The sequence below is a fragment of the Vanellus vanellus genome (assembly GCF_965231255.1).
Source record: "Vanellus vanellus genome assembly, chromosome: 4".
NCBI classification, from domain to species: Eukaryota; Metazoa; Chordata; class Aves; order Charadriiformes; family Charadriidae; genus Vanellus; species Vanellus vanellus.
In genome coordinates, this window is record NC_138909.1 from 38,389,998 (window position 1) to 38,414,144 (window position 24,147).

A 24,147-nucleotide genomic window follows, 5' to 3' on the forward strand; every position below is an offset into this window, starting at 1 on the left:
GTGCTCCCAGGGTTTCTGTGCTAGAAAAGTTTTCTATCGCTTTGAAGAGTGAGGCTTCACTCTTTCCTGCACAGAGCCATTCTGTATGTTACAATGGTACTTTCAGTTAATCGAGTGCTATTTGCACAACGGTGAGTGAGCTTGGGTTATTAAGCTTCTTGTGTTTGATCTGCTTCCTGTTTCAGTAAATAGCAAAACTTCCAATGACTCCAGTGAGAATAAGATTAAGTTGTTACTGTATTTCATACGTTTGTATAATAAAATCATGGTGCTTGCAAGTATTTTCAATGGTAATTGCAGGTACTGAAATGCCAACTCTCCTCAGGACAACTCTCAAATTGGCTTTATCTGTTTTCTGTGTTTCATAGAGGATGAACTGAGGCACTTCTAGTTTTTAGGGTAAGGCATTTCACAGTATCTCCAGAAAAGGATGCTTGATGAAAAGGTGAAAGAGCTGGGGAAAAAAAAAAAATCCCGATACCGGTTTATGTAATAGATTCAGCTAGATGATCTACAACATTTTTAGCATGCCTTAATATAGAGAGCAGCAAAGAAGTCTTTGTGTATTTGAGCCTTTTCTGATTTATGAAGCATTAGAGGGTACCTGTAATGCTGTAAGAAATCGGCAGTGATTGTCTGAGATACAGAAGCCTTTCTGTCGATTTGTGGTCCTTCAGGGGACGAAGCCTGGTAAGCTCAGAGAACTTCTTGAAACAGATTGCTTCTAGCCAGGTGGAAAGCAAGGGTGGAAGACTGCATTAATGGTGAATGTCTAGTTCACGGGCAGAGCCATTCTGAAATAAGAATCTCGGAAGAGCCAAGACTGGGGAAAAACAGTAAGCTGAAATTTTCAGGTTTGCCTCACTGACGAGCGAGCCAGAATAAATGAGATTTTGATTCCATACTGATGACTTTGTTTCAGAGGAAGTTGGAGAATTCATTTGCTGTTAGTCAGACACTGTGAATTTGTCCCTTTAAATGCATCATCCTTGTTCTGTGGTTTATATCGCTTTCAATGAGCTTTAGAACAGGCCTTGTTCTCCAAAGGGAAATGTTTCTAAACAGTACTCAATGTAATTAAGTATTTCTTCATTTGCAGGTGTTAGGCAGAATTTCTGGTTGTTTCTTGTAGTAAACCCAAAGTAAATTTATGCAACGGATCTGACATTGAATATGTGATTAGAAGAGCTGATTTCAGCTTTGTCGCATGGGTCATGAATTCAAGTGAAAGAATACACACCTGTGCTTTAGTGGTGGCTTGCCACCTAGGGTGAGCCATATGGTTGAGTAAGTGTTATGGAACAAACTAGGTGGCATGCCACAGCTGAGATCTAGGCATGCCCTTCACTTCACTGCTTTGCATGCCATATGCTATAAAATGCTGTATTTTGTTGCATTACATGCTGATCAGGTGTATTTATAGAAGCTATTTTAAAAGCCTGATGTTGTATGCGTTAGAATGCTGTATGTGCAAAAATTGATTACTCTAGGCAAACAGTGTGAGATACTAGATTACCCTGAACAAAGTTATTATAATATAGGCAGCGTTTCAGTTAAATACAGTGTGTCTTATAGAGATAAATAATATTTTTAATAATCATAATTTAGAATAATCTAAATGTTGTTTCCTGATCTAACTATGGAAAAATACCAAAACAAGCATGCATACGACATCCCCAACCGTATTATCCAAAATTTGAAATAGCTACTGAATTTTAAGTAGGGGAAATACTAGAAAGCATGTACTTCCCTTCAGTACTGGGATAGAGCAAAAGGTCTTAGCTGCTTAACTTGAACTTCGGCAGTTGACCAAGCTGTTGTTTCGCAGCTGGCAAATTTGTGGTCTTCATTTATGAAAGAGGTAGGGGAGAGCATCTATCATTCTGCCTGAGTGACCAATCCGGCCCAAACCACGACAAGCATTCAAAACGTTATCATTCTGATACTTCTATGAGGGGGCGAGAAATATTTCCGTCTACAAATAAAACTAGTTTGATTTGCCAAAAGTAACAGAAGATGTTAGTAGAGCTGAGGCACACTGATTATTTATTTTTTTTTTTAACTGTGGGAGCTCAGTTGTAGTTTATAGCTCTGAAGTCTTAATTATCCAAGACTGGGCTGCTCTCTGCAGTGCCCAGTAACCACTCCAGCTGGCTTTTGCTAGAAATTTTGAATAGCCACTTGTAGGTATAACAAATCGGCCTGCAAGATTTATGGCATGATTTACTGTATTTTGCCAGTGCCTGGTGTTCACTTCATGAAACAGACACCCAAATCATTAGACTTATTTGAAAGTTAAGCGTTTTTAAAAATAACAGGAGAGAAGAGAGGTAATAATTGGTTGGGAAGTGACGCATTTGGGATTATTTCAATCAATTAGGATTTCAAACAAAACATCAAACTGGGCACTAATGACAGAGCTGTGAAAGATGTCAACATGGGTAAACAGAATATATTCACTGTTGGGTTTTGGGTTTTTATGTGGGAGCTGTTGTAACCTGGTCATAGATCAGTGAGAAATATTAAGTACCTGTTAAGAACAGGGAGTTAAACAATACCTGAAGCTTAATACTTCTGGTCTTGGGGTAAAACTCAGTGAAAAAGTCAGTGAAAAAGCCTGAGATACTCAATTGACGCTGAATTTATGCAGCCCAACACAACCAGTTCTAGTGGTATGCTGTCATACCAAATTTTACTTCTGTCCAAATGGAAATCTGTTTTTCATACTTGCTGAAAATACGTGGGTGCCTCCACCTGAATGATTCAGTTTGGATTAGGAATGTTTTTTTTTAAGGAAACTTCCTAATCAACTCAGACTCTGCTGCTTGCTTCTCATTATGGAGTGGTTTATGAGCACAAGGAACACATTGGATTTTATTTTTAATTAAACTCAACTGGATAATGTGTTTTTGGAGTTCCACCGTTGCACCCAAACTGCTAATGGGCATTTAGTCCACGGGGATGACCTAAAGTTAGCCTAAAGTAAAACCCTGAAACCCATATATTCAATCTTCAATACCAACTTTCCGTTCTACAGATGGGCTCCTGGTGCAGCACGTTGCTTGCTAACGGACACGTAGGTAAAGGCCCAGTATGAATGACCAGAGCACAGTACCTGCTATGAATCCGTCTGCGACTGGCTGGGGCATTCAGACTAGATCCTTACTCTGGCCTTTTGATGTGCGGTGCAGGTGGTAATGTTTATTTTTTTTTGTAATAGCAGTAATCTGTTTCTAGGGCGCTTATCATCGGCTGCTTTAAGTTGATGCATCTCCCTGAACCCGCAGTTTTCTGGAAGGACACTATACTAAATATTTTTTTCTGATACTTGATACAAAGGAGAAGTGAATATTCATTTCTGTGATGTAAATGTGCCTGGAAAAGACCGCTGTTTTGACTAAATCTGTGCTTAGAATCTTTTAATAAACAGGGTCAGTTTCAGGTGACTATTTGTACCTGAATAGGTCCCTGAAGGGAAATCACAACGGTTTATTTGCTTTACTAAAGCAAATTTACTAGATAGTGTTTACTAAATAGTGTTGGTAAATATTTTAGTGCTTGTTTATCTCAGTTAAATTATGATAAAGTTTTAAAGCATAAAACCAAATCCCTGTGGTGAAAGTGTAATTTTCAAAAAATGAGTTACTGATCTTAATGCACAGCAGTTTCCAGAGATTGAGATCTGCTTTGTTCAGGTATGGTTTCAAACTATAAGGCCATACAGTGTCTTTCTTTTTGTTGTTTTTTTCATGATAACTTGGGCTCACGAGGGAAACAACTGTTAAGGTGGGTGAATGGCATGTTTTTATAAAGCCCAATCTAGTAATCCTGTAAGTGCCTCTGCAAAAAAATTTATATAGTGAGAGAGCATACGTAATACAATGAGAGGTTTGCTGTAGGGAACTTAAAGGCCTAGAAGCTGTGAACCAGAGACACTATCACAGTGCTGAGCAGGAACATGTTTTCACAGTGTTTGACGTTGGAACGGTTTCCTCTATAAATGATTTTATTTTTCGTTTGATGTAGTGTATGTACATGTCTGTATATACCACGCAGTACAATGTAGGTGCTCAGATTAGCTCAGGTAATACAGGCAAAACTTAGATGTTGAACAGTGTAAAACTTCACCTAAGCTAATTAGCCGTGCTCCTGTGAGATCTGAACACAGGAGGAAAAAATCTGGAACTGTAATTTCAGTCACAGTGAAGCATATATTGTAATATTTTCCACTTTGAAGGGTGAATCATTGCTTTGTTAAAGTAACTGGTAATGATATGCTTTAGCACATCTTTCTAAGTTTTGGTTAACAAGAATTTATTCCACCAGTGCTAAACTGAATTTTCCTAAATAAAAGCTAAAAGGCTAAAAACTTTTAATGCATTTTGAAATGCATCCAGTTGTTAAAGGAGCTAACAGAGGAGAGACAACGAATACCAATTTTCTTCCTGTGCTTGCAATGAGTCCTCATTTTACTTTATCATTTTAAAGCTCTCCATGCTGTTTTATTTTTGAATAACTTCTTCTCTTAATTAAAAAAGTCATATAATCAGGGACGATAAGTTGTTCACTAGGGTGTCCTAATTAAGGGGATTTTACGGCTTTTCTGATTTGTATTACTAATAATATTTATTGAATGGTATTTGAATACTTCACAAATAAATAATGTTTCTGTTATTTCTAGAGTCATTGGAAAAAAAAACAGGGCATGCAGATAGGAAGGTGTGTGATGCATTAGACCATTTGTAAATACAAATAAAGCCTGGCAATGAGGTTAACAGCTCATTATCCCAATGGATGTCGTAAATCTGTAGGACGTTACAGGAAATTGGACTGTGTCTGGAAGTGCAGCCTAAAAAGCCACCAAAAAATCCCATGTAAGCATAAGCCACCCTTTGCTGTGGGTCAGTGGTTTAGATTGGAACAGTGCTGGGTGGAAGTTATTAAAGTGGAAGAGACCCATCATTTTTCCTACAAGGGGTAGAAGCTGTTAGACCCAAGACAGTGCAGAAAATCGAGGTCTCTTGTCTTGCTTATTGTTACATTTAATCATTAGTTTGTGTGAGATTTTCCTCTCTGCGGAGGTATGTTTATGCCAAAATTTTCAGTGAGGTGACTGACTTTAAAATCAGGTTCGGCTGTCTGAGACCTTAGGATAGGTATGACAGGTCGCTGCAGTACGGCTGCATGCTACAGCACGAGCTGGGCTGAAGGGACACGGGGGAGGCTCGACTGTGTTGGGCGAATGAAGTAGACTCCCAGTTGCATCATTTCAAAGAGACATATGTAAGCAATAAATGTCTAGGACTAAACATCTGACTTTCTCGAAATAATACGTATGGCAGGTCACAAATGACCAGTTGGAAAATAACAGTCTGTTCCTTTAAAAATGTGCTATGAAGTCTTCTGAGAGCAACAGATCACGTACATATTTTCTGCTATACCTTCTCTGCCTCAGGAGATCCTCTTTATTCCTTACAGCAGTTTCCTTAAGATTTATTCCCCCCCTCCCCCTTTTTTTTTTTTTAGTATTTTTGCAAGTCAGCCTCAAAGTCTTTTCTCGTAGCTGTCCCTGTCTTTCTAACCGAGAAACTCTGTACTGTAACTGTGATTCCTGTTAGATGGTGTAAGGCCTTCTCAGGCAATGTTAGACAATCTGTTCAGGAGTGATTGTTGACCCTTCTAGCTCTAGAAAAGAAAAACAAGTTTCATAAATTGAATCTGAATCTCCAATATTTTAACAAAAGTAGTTGTACCTACCAAGTTAATTTTATCTCTTTCCAAGTCCTTTTACAAGTTTTCAAATACAGTTTTGCACAATGACATTTTCTTGGGTACTGAAAGATGATTAGTTTAATGAAATGTAGAAAAGGGATATTTCCAGCAGTCCTGATTAAGGGGAAGAGGAGATGATGAGCATTCTGTTGTATATACCATTTCTGGTTTGAAAAGTTTGTGATAATGGTCATGCTAAAAATTGAGAACCACGTTTTTAATTGGGATAAATTATATTGACTATGCTAAATTCAGTAGAATTATGCTGATTGCACAAACTAATAAGAGCCTGGCCCTGAAAGAGCTGACTTCTCCATGACTTGCAGCGTGGCTCTGAAAAGCCAGTAGTCTCTTCTTAGATGTGATTATCTACTTATACTTCTGGGAGGTAATAATGTGTCGGATGCACAGAATTTTGTGTTACTGCAAGGTTGTAATTGTTGGGAAAGGTCCAAACACAGTCAGAAAGCCAGACAGGCAGGTTTGCAAAGTGAGTTCTTAGATTTGAAAGAAATAAATTTTATGTAATTAAATGGAAATGGCATAGTTTTTATTTGGGGTGGGGGGGTGGGAGTAGAGATGGAAGGAAGGCAGGGGAGAGAAGCTTCCTGAAGAATGTCCTGAATTTGGAGACAACACTTTTTTGGAGACAAGATAAAGTTACATTTCTGTTATTTAATGGAGTTGCCAGGTCACCAGATTCAGGGTTCAGGAAGCATTGTATCTCCTTCAGCTGGCACTAATGAGGATTTAGACAAATACAGTAGGCTCCTAACAGTTATTGGAAGAGCTGTGTAAGAATTGTGTGGAATATGGGCTTTTTTTTTTTCATGAGAAGGCTTGCATTGCATTTTAATTTTATTACAGGAACCTTATTTTATTCATAAAAGCATAATTGTTTTAACATGATTCTTTCAGTGGTGTTTGCAATGATTTCTTTCGTATCATGGCGATTGTCCTAGCAATGAAAAAGGTTTTCAAATGCTTACAGTACATAACCAAGCAATATGTAATTGAATGCAACTGTCATTGAAACAGACTTGTTTTTCTGACCTGTTGTTTCAATCTGAACATGATGTTTATTTACCACCTTCATTATTGCAGCATTAGCATATAGAGAAGCTGTGCTATATCATCATGTACTTTCCTAACAGATGGCCACTAACTTCTTGAAGGCTTTTTCGTACTTGCTTAATATATCCCATATTGGCACAAAGTTTCTTTCCTCTGCGTGAAGTATGATTGACTGGCTGAAACAGATTAATCTGCCTGTCCTCTGGTCTTTGAGCTTGTTTTGTACTGCAGCAACCCAGAATTTCACTTGAATTTTGCACAATGATCAAAGCCATTTAGCTAATAACATGGTGTGGAAAGTTCCGTTCAGTCGCATAATCTCTGAACAAACGGTTTAGGTTGTAGCAATAACCGAAGACCACATTTCTGCCAGAACAGGTGGAAAAACATCCTTTGTATCTGCTCCACCATAATTGTCCTCTACAGACATTTCAGCCTCAGGATTTAAATTTTGCTTTCTTCTAAATACACAGTTTAGATCAGTATAGAATGGCTGTAATAACAGGCATGCAGATTTTATTAAATGCTCAAAATAAGATAAAAATCCACATTTAATTGGAATTAAAATTTGCAGTAAGAGACAAAAAGGAAGGTCTTTTTCATGTTATTCAGTGTCTTGTTATCCAGAAATATAGCATATTTTTAGTTCTTATTGCCATTGATGTTCAGTTGGCATTGACTAGACTCTCAGCTTTGGTAAAGGATATCTTGGGATTTTAAAATGACAGCTTTTATGTGGTTTCTGTGTCCATGTTTTACTGAATTCTAGCATGAAGCTTTGGTCCGTTGTCTTATCTTTTGGTTATTATGCTCTTCTTTGAGCCTTAGGGAACTGTTTTTTCCCAATTTTAGTTACCCTACCGTGGCCCTAGAAAAAGTAACTTCATCTCAAGTTATACTGTTTAAATACATACTCCTTCGTGGTTCTAAATAAGGCTTTGGATCCCTATATGTTATTCACTCTTCAGAAAGAGAATTTTACCCATCACACCTAGAAGGTAATAGTATAATCTGAATGGGTAAAACAGACCATGCAGGTTATATATAACATTACTATAAAAACAATTTTTTTGTCTATAAAAGTGTATACAATATGCTTTCTGCTATGCTGCAGTTTTCTTAATGGTTTTGGAAAAAAAACATACTGTTTTTTATTTTCACAATGATGCAGTTTCAATCATATGTGAATTCTTTTGGCAGCTGTGGTTCCTGTTTATTTTTTGCTACTTTTGTTCCATCTATTGTTTGTGGTTCCGTTCTACTGTCTGATTGTTCTTACTGTCGCCTTTCAGAAGCTTAAATTACCAACTGGGCATTTGGTTTCTGTGTCTTGTTCCTGGCTACTTCCGACTCATCTATAAGCTTTTCAGACCAATGAGTGTTTCCTTTGTGTTTTGGTCCTCTTTTGCAGAGGCAGTGCTTGACTCTTTCTTTGCACTTGTGCTGTGTTTTCTTTCTCTTATAAGTAAAAGAATGATTATTGGGGGAGATTAAATAATACGCACCGAAGACTTATTTCCCTATGTTAATATTGAAACAGTTTTGTTAGGACTATAGTAAACCCAGTTAATATAATAAAATAACATATAAAGCCATATTAATACTAGACAGCACTTAAAATCTAAGGAGTGAATGGCAAATACTTTCTCAGTCATTTTTAATCTTCATCTTTGGACAGAAACCAAGTATCAAAACTCTCATATAAATAAAAATATAGAAATACTTGGAAAAGTTACAAGAATGTTAAGAGTCATAATAAACCTTTTTGGAAAGTTACCTATATACAGGTACTATTAGACAATTGTTTCAGTAAGTTAAATGAGCATTTTCTTAATTTTCTCGTTCCAATTTAATTGTCCCTGAATGTAAACAATTATTAGGTTCATTACTCTCCCTTTGGAAGGAAATCTTGGCTTAGGAAGACTTGATCAGGAATAGTTTCTAAGTGTATGTATTCAAATGCAACTATTTCTAAGTGATTTTATGCCTCTGAAGATCTTCAGTCATGAAGATGAACTATCATTCCTAAACTGGCATCCCTTAATTGTGTAAAGCTAAGTGTATTTGTAATATTTTTGTATTTTAAATTTTCAAATGTACTCCTCAGTTGGCACTTTTTAAGTCTCAGGTGTGGGATGATATGCATCACAGAAATACACTCTATATAATGAGAGGCAGTGAATATATGTTGCTTTATTTCTTTGTTTCTGGAGAACCAGTTATGGCCACAGGGATAAATAACAGGTTATTCTGCCTATAGAGTTCAGTGACAAACAGGATAGTGAAATGGAGAAAGTGTGAAAGTGAGAAAGGTATGAATGCGTCATGGTAAAAAGGAGGTCTAAGAAGAAATAGATGTAGTTAAGAATGGAGGAGTTAATAACTGAGAAAGTAGTTTTGCCCCTCCGTTGACAAGGCACCTATTTCTCATCACAGGCTTAACCTTAATTTTTTTGTTTAATAAACCTGGACCCTAGCTTTTGGAAGAAAAGACTAGGATACCTTTTCAGTGCTCTGGAAAACAAGGGCAAACTAGATTTTTGCCTGACTATGTTAATAGAAGAACAAGAAGTCAAATATAAAATAGATCATTCTTAACTATTACAAAACCTTCTGGGAATTGTTGTTTCTTATGTACCTTCAATTATTTACCCCGTTTCTTGGAATTCCCTGTTACTTGCCATTCTAGGTGAGTCTCTAGAAAAGTGATCACAAAATGAACTTACTATATCCTTGCCTTCTTGTTGCTAAGTAGGCCATTGACTGTTTCTAGAAAGGACAACATAAACCAAACATATAGAAGAGGTTGAAAGAAATGAATCCTGGCAGTTGCTTTGAATGTCTTTAATAAAACAGAACTTTCATGTTTCAATGGCTTGAGTCCTAATCATCACGATTTTTTTATCTAATAACTGTGAACAGCTTGTGATTATAAAACTAATGTCTCCCAGCAATAACAACACGACTGTAGACTTGGTCTAAGGTGGGAATCCTGCCAAAAACAATTACATTTTCTGCATTATCCACTGGATCACCATTATATCTTTGGAAATATCATCCCTTCTTTTCCCTTCCGCTCTTGAGAGATCAAATGCCCCAGAACAATTGCAAGCATTTGTTTCGAGACAAAGCCTAAATGCTCATTTTTAGCTAGTTTTTTATTACATGGCCTAGCTGCCCTCCCACTTACCTTTAGAGGAATTTCACACACAAAAGCATAGCCCTGAGGTTCTTCAGTGTACAACTGTGACACTGATCACTGCTGATGAAAATTTATTTTTACCTGGATTAGAGCTGATCCTGATTTTCTGGCTGACCCGCATAGCTTAACATTTGCTAATAAATGTTATGTCCTTATTTTCAAGATTTACGTTAGAGTTTTTATCTCACATCCAGGGGGCCCTGGTTGAATTAAATGAGAGTTATATCTGTCTGGCAGATTACATAATAATTTCAAAAATTAAAAATGTTTTTGTTTTTATCATATTGTTTGTTGGCATCGTGTACATGCGTGTGTGGAATTCAGCTTTTAAGCTGCATCTTCTGTAAGTAGTTAGAACTGCAGTGATTTACCCAGCTAGAGATGGTGCTTTTCACTTGCCTTTCACTTTGTGGAGGAGAGGAGATCAAAGTTCCAGTTTTACCCACCTTCCCCAGAAGACAACACATCCACATGAGGACCGATGATTTACCAGGTGTAAAGATTACTAAATGGAGAGCCATTCGCTGTGTTAATCCAAGGAACTGTGTGTGGTCAATAGGCAGTAAGTAACTGGTGAAGAGTGCTGGTAGTAGTTTGTGCCGTGTCAGGGAGGACGTTCAGTTTGAAAGAACAGCAGTTGTCTTCTGAAGAGAGTGGACTGGATGCATGTTTGTACCACTGAAGTGGTACAGAACTCTTTCACCTGTTCAAGCACAGGCCAGGGGTATTAACAGGTCTGTCCAGCGGATGGAAGCTGGAATAACACCTTTTACCCTGTCATGGGTTGACCTCAGCCAGCAGCCAAACACCCACACAGCCACTCAACTCACTCCCCCCTGCCCAGAGTGGACAGAGGAGAGAATAGGAAGAGAAAAAGTGAGAGAACTTGTGGGTTGAGATAAAGACAGTTTAGTAAGTGAAGGAAAGAGGAAGTACAAGTGATGCAAAGGGAATCACTCGCCCCTTCCCACAAGCAGACCAATGCCCAGTGAGTCTCCAAGCAACAGCCGCCTTGTAAGTCAGAGCCCCCCACCCTCTTCAGCTTCTACCACAGTTCTATGGCTGATCATGATGTTATACGGCATGGAATATCCCTTTGACCAATTTGGGTCAAGTGGTCTGCCTGTGTCCTGTCCTAACTTCTTGCCCGCCTGTAGCCTACATTCTGGGATGAGCAGAGGGAAAAAGAGAAAGCCTTGAGGCTGTGCAAGCACTGCTCGGCAATAGCTAAACCATTGGTGTGTTAGCAGTGCCGTTTTGGCCACAAATCCAAAACACAGCACCGTGTGAGCTGCTATGTGGAAAGCGAATGCCATCCCAGCCAGATTCAGTACATGCCCACCTTTAAATAATCCCAGTTCGTGTTTCAAGTCTCACATAAGTAGTCTGGGCTCTTTTTATTTGCCATCACAAGTAATTGTCATGATTTTTGAGGGATTTTCTTTCTTTTTCCAAGTATAGTGTTGTTTTAAATGGAACTTGAGATCTGTTTAGTTAGTTAAGGCTCTGTCCTGGTTCCTGAACTAAAATTTCCCAACAGCATGGGCAAATCAAACTTCATTCTGCCGAAGATGTTTAGCCGAAGCCTGACAGGTCCATATCTCTTCAGTGTCAGGAAGGGGAGGGAAGGATGGGGGAGGAACAGAGACAGAGACTGGAGTACAGTGCTCCAAAGACTCTGGCTTTTCTCTATTAGGGGTGGCAGTGGTGCTCCTGAAAAGGCATCACCTGTGGTTTTCAAATTTTCTGATGCAAGCAGCTGGCCCTGGTTTTTAGATGTTGTAGGCAGTGTTATTTCATATATGCCTAAAATCCTTGCCTGGTGATTGAAGAAAAGCAGTAAGTGTGACAGGAGATGTGATAGCGTCCTAGGAGTCAGCAATACCAGTGATCCTGGGATAACAGTGGTGTTGTCTCTGTTACCTTATATGCAGCATTGAAATGGTTTAATGGAGGAGATCACAGTAGTGTGCCAGTAACAGTCTTCTGCAGAATTCTCACTGAGGGATCCAGTGTAAACTGGTGCTTTATTTTAATGTGCATTTTTGAAGGTGGATTATGAGACATTAATGCCTTTATTGTAGCAAGTTCAGAAAGGATTTAGCCTTTGCTGCAGATGGGAAACAATTGTTTGTGAGTGTGTGAGGTAGTGAGTTGGTTTTGTCTCAGCAAGAGTATAATGATTTAGAATCCCTACTAGAATTCCAGTAATTTAAAAGCTATTCAGAAAACTCACAGCCTTTTTCAGAAACCTTTGTTCAATGTGAGCAGTGTTATACCCTTAATAATGCTTGGGATAAATACTGGAACTTTACATAACCGTTCGCAGTTGGATCAGAAGAGGTCTGGCCGTCTAAAAGACAGGTAGTGGCTGTTTTGGCAGTGTTGTGTTGATGGCTGGACTCGATCTTAAAGGTCCCTTCCAACCTAGACAGTGCTATGATTCTGTCTTGTACCCTAGCTCTGGAAAACCTGCAGCATCCTTTTATAAAGTGATATTACTCATCAGGTTTTTTAATCACTTGTATTCTCTCACCTTAGGTGAAATTCTGACCTAATTAAAGTTAATAGGGGATAACTATTGAAACTGGCAGACTCAGAATTTCACCCATACTGCTTAGGTGCTTTTAATTGGAGTGTAGAAATAATTAGGGTATGAGAGATGACTGTGGTAGCAAAGGTAGATAGGCAAAGCCATGAAAAGAGAATAGCAATAAATAATAACAGGCATAAAGGGACAATATTTAAAAAAAATAAAGAGGTGATAACTTTAAAAGAGAAAATATTCAAATCTGAGATATTTTAAAAATAAGTCAACTTATTTTTGCCCTTATGTGATGGGCCAAATTAGCCTCAATTACACTGTGATTTCTTTTTATAAGCAGGTCAGGTGTAGCAGGGATTGCAGTGAGGCTGACTAGATGTTTTCTCTAGAAGGATGTCTCTTGTTCAAGGTGACTCTATGCAAACCAAAGAATACACAGGTGATAAATGAGAATTAATCAGAGATGAACATTTCCTTACGGTACCCTGGTTTTAGAACTTAGACAACTATTACAGGCTGCAGTGTCAAAGAGAATAACCCAGAACAACTAGCTCTTTAACACAGGCTCTGGTGGTCAGTAGCATTCATCAATTGGCTTGAACTGTCTCCAGTGATTAAAAAGTGAATAATCGTCATGTTATTTACACCTATGAGGTTATTCTTTCTGCAGCAGGACCGCAAGCGTCATCCAGAAGTACTGGCTTTTGCTGAGTCCTTCAGAGCAAGAATTAAAATAATGCCTAGAAACGGAAGGATTTTAAAGCAAATCAGCTTCTTACTTTTCTGCTGTTAATAGATTTGCTTCTAGTTTTGGCTTTATATTTCCCCAAGTGGGAAGCTATTTAAGGTATTTTGCAAAACCTCGGTGCGTCTTGACCTCAGAGCCAATTTATTTTTAACATGACAAAACATTTCCATAATACTACGTGTAGTCATAATGACTCATTTTATAAATTAACAGCTGCCATTGACATTTTCATCACTATACAGTATAAATTGAGTTTAAGAATAACTTGGTGAATTTTATGGCTAAATTAATTGTCTCGGAATGTGAACCACATCTCTGATTATACTTTTTTAGTTGTTGTTTCTAGCAGAAGCTTTATATTACTGATCAATAATACTAACAAGTAATCTCCATAGCAGAGTGTTACTGTTTTCTCCCAGTATTTATGTGATCAGACATTTTCATTATTTTTCATAGATACATACATGATAGCGTTTTCAATAATTTAAAAAAATAATTCTCCCACCTAATTGTTTTTCTTTCTCCCTCCCAGTCTGCTCCCAGTTTTCAAGAGGAGTCTTTGCTATTTTTGGATTCTATGACAAGAAGTCTGTAAATACCATAACATCGTTCTGTGGGACTCTTCATGTCTCCTTCATAACTCCCAGCTTCCCAACAGATGGAACACATCCCTTTGTCATTCAGATGAGACCTGATCTCAAGGGAGCTCTTCTTAGCTTGATTGAATACTATCAGTGGACCAAGTTTGCATATTTGTATGACAGCGACAGAGGTAAGATGTGGTACTTTTTATCGGCATGCTGTTTGCTAGGTGTATCTCACTGAAACGCTAAATTAGTATTAGAAAAGTAAACAAGGGAAGGAATATTTAGATGTAGCAAGTGTAAGTGGAAGCTTAAATTTAGAAATGAGCTTTTGGGACAGAAACAAAATTGTTTAAATGAGAACAAAATTATCACACTATGTATTAATAGAATTGCAAGCATGGGCTGATAAGCAATACAAGATTAATCACATGTTGTAAAACAGCTCCTATGAAAAGTTTTTTCTTTTTTTAAAGGATCATCTAAGGAGAAATAAAAAATATCTGAGCATGAAGGGCAGTCTGCTACCACAGATTCACTCCACACATGCAAAATCAATAGTTGGGCACCAAAGCAAGCAAGAATCTTGGATGCAGTCACTGCTTCTTTGGAGACTGCTTTTGATAAATACTTGAGTTCCTCTCCTTTGTTGAGCTTAGATTTTTGTTGTTGTTGTTGATAAACTCAAATCTACCGCTTGTGAGCATTTTACTCCAGAGTCCAGCCTTCTCAAGTCCTATGCCCTTTTATGGCTGTAGTAATAATAATATAGCAGCTTATGAACTGGGAAAAATCACTTGCAACTTCTGGTATATCAATTATTTTTCTGAGAAGAAGCAACATACAGAAGTGGGGGTTCTTGACTGCCCTTTCTGAGATTCCATTATTGCCATTCTGTTTCCAGGTTCTTCTCACCTAGTCCTTAGCTAACGTTTTTCTATTCTTAGCTTCTCCTGTTCGCTGTTTTGTGGCTCACCTGCATGTTCATTGGTCAGAGTTGAACATTAAGTGCACATTAAATGGTAAGACGCCACCAAATTTAAAGGATGGTTATACCACACCATGGTTTGTTGAGTAATGGGTTGACATTAGATTCTTTGCATTCTGATGCCATTTTATACATTATGTTGTTCAGAAGCTGAAGGGACCTCCGCAAGACAGTTCTTTATCACTGCTGTAAGCACTAAAGTTAGAAAAACTAATACTGATATGTAGTCTCCAACAGAAATGTCATGCCAGATGATGAACCGTGAGCCTATTTCTCTGGTGGATCCTTTTCAAATTCATTTAGAATCAGAAATATTCACTGCCTTTTTAGAAAGGACAGATGTAAAACTACTTGCTTAGCCAATACTCTGTCAATCAGCTAGCAGTGTGCAGTACGTGACCTGCATGTGATTTATATTTAGAAAATACTGAAAGACACCTAGTTCTTCTTCTGAGCTGCGCTGGCTGAATCTGGCCAGGAATAACAGCATGAAATTGTTTTTGTAGTCACCCTTTGGTGATGCCTTTTTTTCTTATTTGTTTGTTTTAATTGTGGCCAAGGCACCCCAGTGATAACAAGCTCCAAGGCACGAAGCTCCTACCTTTATGTTGAGTAAATCGTTGCTCCTCAGTGCTCCCACTGATTGCACAAGGTTAACCTGCAGAGTCAAGCAGTATGTAGTCAGCAACACTGACATCAAACCCTGAATACAGCGGGTCCGCGGTTCCTCTAAACACTTTTGCATAAGTGCAAATGTAGTGACAGTGACGTGTATTTAAGGAATGGTATATAATTTAAAATGCTTCCACCTGCAGGAGTGAGATTAAAAAAAGCCAAAGACTTACTCTTCATGGAAGCTGTGAAAGCCAATAGGAATTAATTTGATGACTTATTCCAAAAGAATAGATTGTTGCTACTTTTACAGCTCCTCTGTGGTTAAGGGCTGAATGGTTGAAGTGCAGGGCAATTTCAATATCTCATTCCTGTCTACAAGAAGTGAGGCCATTCAGTATGTGCGTGTCCAGGCTGTTACTGGCTTAGTATGGCAGTTGCTCTCGTATAATGTGGATTAGTGTCCTTTAGCCTCCTTCCCTCCTCTGTGTTGCCAGTACTAAACAGTGGGTTTTGGAAAAAGTTGTGACATCATTGGAGTATTCTGTCTCTAGCAGAATTGCTAATTTACTCCGCCTCTGTTCAGTCCTCCTTTTCAGAGCTCACTGAATTAAGAGTTTGTCTCATTATAACCAAAAGAGGTTCAGGCTCATGAGGTTCCCAAACAGAAGTATTCCTGCAGTTTAAAAAAAAAACAGCTGAAGTTGTTGGAGTTTTCACCTCTGCAGAGTCCCGCTTCCATTACCGCTCTCCAGATGCTTCCATGTCCACAGAAGTATTGCTGTGAACGCTTTTGTTTGTTTTCCTTTCTTTTGCAATGTGTTACTCCTATCAGAATAAACTAAACTGTATGGGGATGACAAATCTGCCACCTATAAAAAGGAAGAAATCCAGTCAGCCTTTTGACATATCTGCAGAGAGCACCCCAAGAAAAGGGAGTCCTTAGGAAAAATGGAAGATCAGAGGAATAAAATATAGAAAACGTTGTGATGGCGAGTGTTAACATTTATAGCCCTTATTAATTTATGCCCAGCTGAGATTCTGTTTAACTTAAATGAAACATATAGACAGATTGAAGGACCTGAAACCTACTAAATGAGATCTGAAACGGTGATTCGGATTATATCTATTTCAGCTTGGGTGGGGTTTTTCTTATTTTTTTTTTTTTTAATTATTTCAAATTACCATTTAAAACATTATTTTGAGGTATAGACTTACTTTAATGCTTTTTAATGTTTTAAGGTACTCCCTACATCTTTTAGTTTGCATACATTAATTATCTTTTCCTTTTAGCACGAGTTCTCCACATCTGTCTTTAACATGTTATAAATAGCTTATATGTACCCTTGGACTGTAGTTATCTATAATGTTAAAATAAATATTCATTGCATGACATACAAAACTTTATATCAGTCTTCTTTAAAGACAACGTGGAAAACCAAAGCTATTTGAGATTATCATTGAATTTATGCTTTTGGAAGCCTGCCATTTTCTACCTTTGCTGATGACCAGTCTTGTATAGTGCTGTATGTCATTACTATTTTCACTGATAAAGATGAATTGCTAAACACTGACCAGTCTTAATTTAATGATGTATTTACAAACTATAAGACAAATTAATTCTTAGTGCTTTCTTTCTACGTTTATGGGCATAACCACTATTATTTCTCATGAGAATTATACCTGAAGCTTCCTTTACATACCAAGTCAGAAATTTGTCTCAAAGAAACTCCTGGTGTTCTGTGGTTTCAGGGGAGATGAATACACAGAAATGTCAGTTGGCTTGTGAGAAAGTCTATTTTATTTTTTTTTCTATAATAGTACCTGCTATCCTTAAAATTGCTCTCTAGAATTATGTAGAATTCTCTGGAAGGAATTTACATAACAAGTCTAATTCCTGTACTGCTGGGAAATTATTAAAATGGTATTTGTTGTCTAGCAGAAATTAATTTCCAGCAGTAATTTTTATGTTTCTATGCTCTGTTATTTAATCCTGGAAAAGGAAAACCAGTCAAGTAAAATCTTCACTGATTTTAGAATACATTGTAGGCAGTTGCAGCTCTACAGACGTTACAGCTCCCTGGCAGGAATGTGCCGAAAGGATAAAATGGAAGCAAACTCCTGTAGGCTGCTTGTAGGTGTTAGCATTGAGCCTACTTATCTATATGGAAAAATATATCTCGGCACATCTTTCATAATCAGGGATATGACTGTAGGCAACAGAAATAATAACTCCGTTAGCACCACTGCAGAATGTGGGAATTTTGCCACAGACCTCAGCGAGGTCCGGGTTTAAATACAGTACTGCTTAAGCACTGAGGACAAAATCATTTCAATAGCATGTCATAATAAGCAGCTGATCCTCTTGCCGTAATTGGATCACTTTTCTCCTAGAAGACCTCTTTCCCAGCATGTGGAATTCCAGCAGTGGATCAGTTAAACTGGCAAAATCCCATTCTGAAGAAGGTTGAAGCAAAAGCAAAGGTTGTTCTTACAAGGCTCTACCTTGATTCTTTGCAGCAATGTAAATAGAAATTTCATGCAATAAGAACTGATTTGGCCCATCCGTATCTTTATTTCTGAGTCCTAACAATGTGTGACAGGTCAAACAACTTACAGGGAAATCTTAAATAAGTAGTCTCATAAATCATGTTCTAGAAGCTTGTCATTCCTGAAGCTTTATCAGTCATATCTTCTGTTTTCTCCTGTGCTGCACTAGGCTTATCAACATTGCAAGCTGTGCTGGATTCTGCTGCTGAAAAGAAATGGCAAGTGACTGCTATCAATGTAGGAAATATTAACAATGACAGAAAAGATGAAACTTACCGTTCACTGTTTCAAGATCTAGAGGTAAAAAAGGAAAGGCGAGTGATTTTGGACTGTGAGCGTGATAAAGTCAACGACATTGTTGATCAGGTTTGCTATTCTCTGTTCTTCAGTGACAGCAGTTACCTACGTTCTATAAGTAAACCTAATGAGTTCATTTCTCTCGATCCTATTTTTGTGATTATCATGCATCATTTGGAAGTGACAGGTTTGTATTGAGGACCACATATATATCAGGCAGAAAGTAAACATACAAATCCTATAATCCCTCCCTTTGCTCAAAGGCAAGATAATTCTATCTGGATGATGCCATATGGTTTTATATCCTGATTATTTAAGAAAAAAAAAAAAAGAAAATCTTGTTAAGGCTATTTCACAACCTAAGTAGTATGCTATATATGTTGATACACTATTATATATGGCGCATTATAAATAGTTATATTATGTCTAAGGATTAGTTCTCCTTACACCTAGAAAGTATTTTCTACTTCTAATGTACTTCTTTTACATCTTTGGAAGGCTGTATCAATAGCTTCTCTTTCCATTTAACTCTCTTTGTAGTTCATGTTTCTAAGCTCTTTTTCAGTCCTACTGTCCTTCAGTCTCTCTTTGTTTTATCTCCCTCTTAAAGTGTGTTAACCAAAACTGGATGCTGTTTTCCATAGCTAAAGCTTCCTGAGCTTCAAACAGAACAGAAAATTATGTCTTCTCTCCATCAACACATACATTATTTGCCAAAATGTTGGTTTTTTTTTTAAATTTTCTTTTTCACAGCAGCATCACAGTGCTCTGATTCAAATTATTGCATTACCTTCAAATCCACCTCTTCAATCCTAGTGCCTAGGAAGGTCTTACTCTCTCTGTATCTTACTTTTCATGCATGCAGAGCACGATGGAAAATTATAATGATAGCTCCCTGCTGGCTTGAGCTTGACCATGTGAGACTGTGCAGCATCTGTAGGCATATATCATCAGAGTTTAGATGTATCGGTTTGGAGCTTTTTTGAAGGGCTTGTTATTTTGGTCTTTGTTATGAAGGTCGTTACATTTTGGAGAGGCTCAGGCAATGAGCAGTGTCCTAAATGGAGTGCATTGTATTTGTCTGTTTTATTTGGAATTCATATCCACAGACTGTTTCTCTGATTTTCAAGATCAATTTGAATTTGATCCTGTTCTCCAGAGCATTTGCAACCCTCCTATCATCTGCAGTTTTTTAAATGTGTTACCATGTCAAGAATTGTACTGAGTAGAGCAATGCTTGAAAGAAATATTACTTATAGGTCCTCTTCAGCTGGTTCTCTGTGGCTTTTCAAACGGTTGTTTACTTACCTTCCAGTGTCTTGTCCATGTTCCCTTAAGAGCTTGTAATGATGTCATACAGGACAAAAGCCTTGTTAGACTCAAGATATGTCACATCTGCTGTTTTCTCATTATCTATTAGGCTAGCTATCACGTCAGAGAAAGGAAAGAAATTGCTTTCACATATTTTGATCTTGGCAAGACTGTATTGACTATATCATCTTACTATCCTAGAGATTCTGTTAAAATTAAGTATGTAATATTGATTATAATCTCTTCCCTGATATGAAAGTTTGACTGATTGAAAGTTTCTTCAGTTTCTACTTTCACCACTTTTTTAAAGACAAGAACCCTCTTTACCGTTTAGTTACTGCTCATTTTTACTGTCTGTTTGATTAGTAACAGACCTATTTTTCGCTTTGGCTGCTTTTGATTGCAGCTCTGGCGCATTTTCCTTGCCCTAATTGCACTTTGATAGCTTCTGTCTTGTTTTGAGTCTTAGATTTTCTCGGCTTATCCCCACAGACTTGTGCTGCTCATTAAGAATACAGATGGATAAACTTTTGTTTCTGCTGTTTTGATTTGTAAGTAACTGATGAATTCTAGATAACTGGATCAGCCGCACAGGTCAGTTAATATAATTCCAGTTAGTTGTTCTGCTCAAATTATTTTACTGCTATGGCCTAGAATATGGTCTCTTTAACTGCTGTCAGCTGTCTCATACAGGTTTAGCCTTGAAATTCTCCTTGCAAGATACCCTAGCAGTTTCTGGACTTTGGTCTGGTTTTTGAGTCCATTATCCTTACACTCTGTTTCTGTAACTTCCTTTCCTTACATAAAAAGGTAAACCCAGTTTCAATTTCTCAATTAGCCTAAAATAAAATCTAAAATAACTTTCTTAATTTTCTTAAAATGAAAGTCTGTGCTGAACAATCAATTTCTTGGCCTGTGAGTATCCTTTGAGTGTGGTGTTCTGATTTTCTTTTCTAAAAGCGGAGTATGTACTTCAAGTCTTGCTTTGCTATCAGATTTATTCTTTAAAAAATTCTTTTTAATTCCTGCCCAGAAAAAAGCCCTCAGGAATTCCCTTCATTTCACAAGGGTGCCTGAAGTAGACCCTTTGTATCGGTATCCCTTTTCTTTTCCTGTGTATTTTTACTGAGACACACACAACAGGCTTTCTGTTGACCATGTTTTTCTTGAATACTGAAGTATTATTTGCATTCTTGATGTAGAGAGCAGCAACTTCTGTACTTCTTCCTTGCTTTATATTCTAGAACAAATTTTCTATTGTAGTGCTTTGATTTATCCCACTAACATTTTAAGCTGTCATGGCAACCTCAGGTTCACCCAGATATGCTCTGTAGTCCTTCGCAAACACATCACGTGTCTGTACAAAGTTGCTTCATTGTTCTAGTTTTTTGTCCCATGTTATAGTTTCTTTTCTGGATTTCAATGATTTATGTAAGCTGAAGTTGAAAAGTATTTCAGTTCCCCAGTGCTCCTCAGACTAGTTTATATTCTTCTCTGATTTGGCAGGTCAGTATTACCATGCTCTTCATTATATAGCCTCTATCTCCTCTCAGCCAGCTTCCTTTGCAGAATCTCATTTCCCCCCGATAACACCCTTTGGGCAGCCATGCAATTACTGCCACTTCTTGTCTATCCCTGCTTGAGACGCTAGTTTAAACTAGGGACTCTGGTGAATACCTTTTGTGTCCACAGCTCCTTTGTCATGGCTTTTGGAGCCACCACTGAATCTTGTCAGAGTTTTAAGTGGCAGCATCCTTAGTGTTCATATGGATGAGTGGCACAGGGCAATGTTTTAGAAAGCTAGATTAATGAAATAGTACTCAGCAGCAGTTAGAGCAGAGTTACTAACCATTGATCCAAAGACTTGCAGCTACTGGTCGTTTTCTCAGATGCCAATGATGAAGCAGCGTTTTATGCAGAAGAGCTAATGTTTGGTCTAACTGAAATTTCTTTGGAAGAAGCAGCTGCATAAGAAACACATCTGAACATAGTTCTTAAACCTTTTAGTAAGTAATGAGTTTTAAGTAGTCTGAACCAAGTAACTGTTTTAGAATAATTATGTTCATATGTCATGCATGTATTGAGCTCAAAAGAGGAATAATTGAATAACTTCTGTGACCTATGTGATGTGATCCTTCTCAGTCTCCAACTCTGGTAACATAAAACTTAGTGTTAAACACTGCTTTCAGTTATATTTCTGTAACTAAAACAAGTATGTGGAACGTCATTCACTATTAGCCTGATATAAGTTACAGGATACCTATTCTGAAGATTTTAGCTATTTGTTAAATGAGGAAATAAGTCAATCACCCTCTCTTGATTTCAGTTGTTCTCATTGTCCAAAAGATGGAAGAAACCTCTAGAGTCCTCTTATCTCCCACATCCCTTTTCTGGACAAGTGTTTTGCTTCAAAAATGCCAACTTCCCCATGCAGGCATGGTCTTAATTAGGCTTATTTGGGAGAAGAATCCATGCTACATGCCTGCCAGTGGAGACTGCTGAGAAACCACTAGCTGTCTTTGAGGGAGATTACGAGGAAGCCTTAGTCAATAAACAGTAATTTGAACTTTAAAAGACTTCCTCACAATGTATATGCTTTCATTAATGTCAGTGGGCTTTTAAACTTTTTCTAGTTCAAGGAGCACTACAATTCTGCTACAAAGGGAGCAGAATCTAAGCAGGAATCTCTAAGACACAGTGCTTCTACTGCATGATGCCTGCTCTCTCCTCTCCAGGTTGTGCCTTTAATACATAGCACAATAATTAGCATTCAGCTACTCTGTTTACAGATCTTGGGACCTGGACTTCAAAATGACTAATTTCCACCAGCAGAAAGTATTTCAATTGTGCATGAAGTAAAATAAAGAGTAAAGCACTGAACAAACTCAGTATTGCATACCATAAAGCGCACAACTAGCTTTTTACGTCATGCTGCATTTTGTAGTTTTTAAATCTCAGGCCATATATCAAGTGAACATTCTCCATTACGGGGGTATTTCTTCTTTTTTACAGGTTATCACAATTGGTAAACATGTTAAAGGATACCATTATATCATTGCAAATCTGGTAAGCATTTTTAATATTTAAAATAGCTGTATTATTCATTTTGCTGTTTATGAAAGCCCATCAACTAGTATTTTGTTTTAAATGCATTTTAGAAAATAGATAAAAGCTAGATGTCTTTATCCTTGATAAGCGAGTGCATGTGTTGAGATGGTATTTGTTTTATTGGCTGAGTCTTTTCAGGGCTTAGATACCTCCTGTGACATGCCCATCAGTGGGAGTGAAGGTTGCTCAGCACCTGCAGTAGCACTTCATCCCTTTTTCTACATACTTTAGAAAAGTAGGGTACGGAAATCAGAAAAATAACTTTTTGCATTATAGGCTGATACAGTCAATCAGCAAGCTGATGTTTCTTCTCTCACCTCTAAAGTACTTAAAAATTACAGTTCCCAGTTTTCATTCTGCTAGACTAGTGAGTCTCAGCTTTACACATCTTCATTCCTCAGATTGGCTTGGTAATCAGTTTGAATTAATCTGTTCTTGAACATAGGTGGTCAGCCAGTATAGCTAATAGTGTTCCTAAGGGGGGAAATTCAGGAAACTCATTAATTCTGTCAAAGTATTTTTTTTTAAATTGTGTCAAAAGGTGATGGGCCATTTTACTGACATTAGGGTCAACAACACTTACTTTCTGAAGCTAAGGAATCTAATCCAATGGGTTTTTGTAGCAAAGCAAATTCTGCGGGCTTGAATCTCAGTTACTCTGTTCCAGAAAAGAGTTTTGGGGATTGCACGGTGTGAGTGCCTCTAAATCATTTTTTTCCGTCATCTATTCTTGGACTGTGATAGCGTTTTGATATAAATTCCAGCAAGGCTCAGAGTGCCTTCCATAGTCTTTTGAGGGGCCTGAGGAAAGAAAATGACCATAGTGTGTCTGTCAAACTTCAGACATAACCCCTGTCTCCTCCCAACCTTTGATCCAAACACTTCCCCCCTTTCAGGCAGGCGGTATTTTTAAGAATCATGTATGTCGCTAGAAAAGTGTGAAGAAGCATTATACTCTAAAGGTCTCTTTAAGAGCAGAACAGTGGGGTTTCATTTTTATGTTTATTAACTAATTTTTAGGATAAAGAAGGTAAGGTAATGATATTTACAAACCAAGCATAAAAGTCTTGGAAAACTTGAAAAATTGCCTGTTAGACATTTGTATTTTGCATTGCAAATGTTGTATAAATAGTATTTTGAGTCTTAAGGGAAATAAACTTTTTAGAAAAATTGCCTAGTGTATTCCATTATGTTAACTGGTTGCTATTTTAGCCATTGTTTTAAGTTTGTAACGGTAAGCCCGTAAGATCTAAAACTTACTGAATCTTGTATTTTAAAGCTGTTTGATATCATATTTGCTTCCTACAGGTTTATACAGTTTAAATGCAAATATTGTAGATCTTTTGTATATCATCA

At 37.6% G+C, this 24,147-nt stretch overlaps 1 protein-coding gene across 2 annotated transcripts in view; it reads left to right on the top strand.

The window, feature by feature from the left end:
* Positions 1 to 24,147, top strand: part of GRIA2 (glutamate ionotropic receptor AMPA type subunit 2) — a gene marked incomplete at both ends in the record, with an annotated part of 90,217 nt that overhangs the window by 26,640 nt on the left and 39,430 nt on the right. For both annotated transcript variants that reach the window (XM_082482481.1, XM_082482482.1), the window contains 3 exons: positions 13,874 to 14,113; positions 18,245 to 18,441; positions 22,696 to 22,749. In XM_082482481.1, the coding sequence (XP_082338607.1) occupies positions 13,874 to 14,113; positions 18,245 to 18,441; positions 22,696 to 22,749 (491 nt within the window). The remainder of the gene's footprint in view (positions 1 to 13,873; positions 14,114 to 18,244; positions 18,442 to 22,695; positions 22,750 to 24,147) is intronic.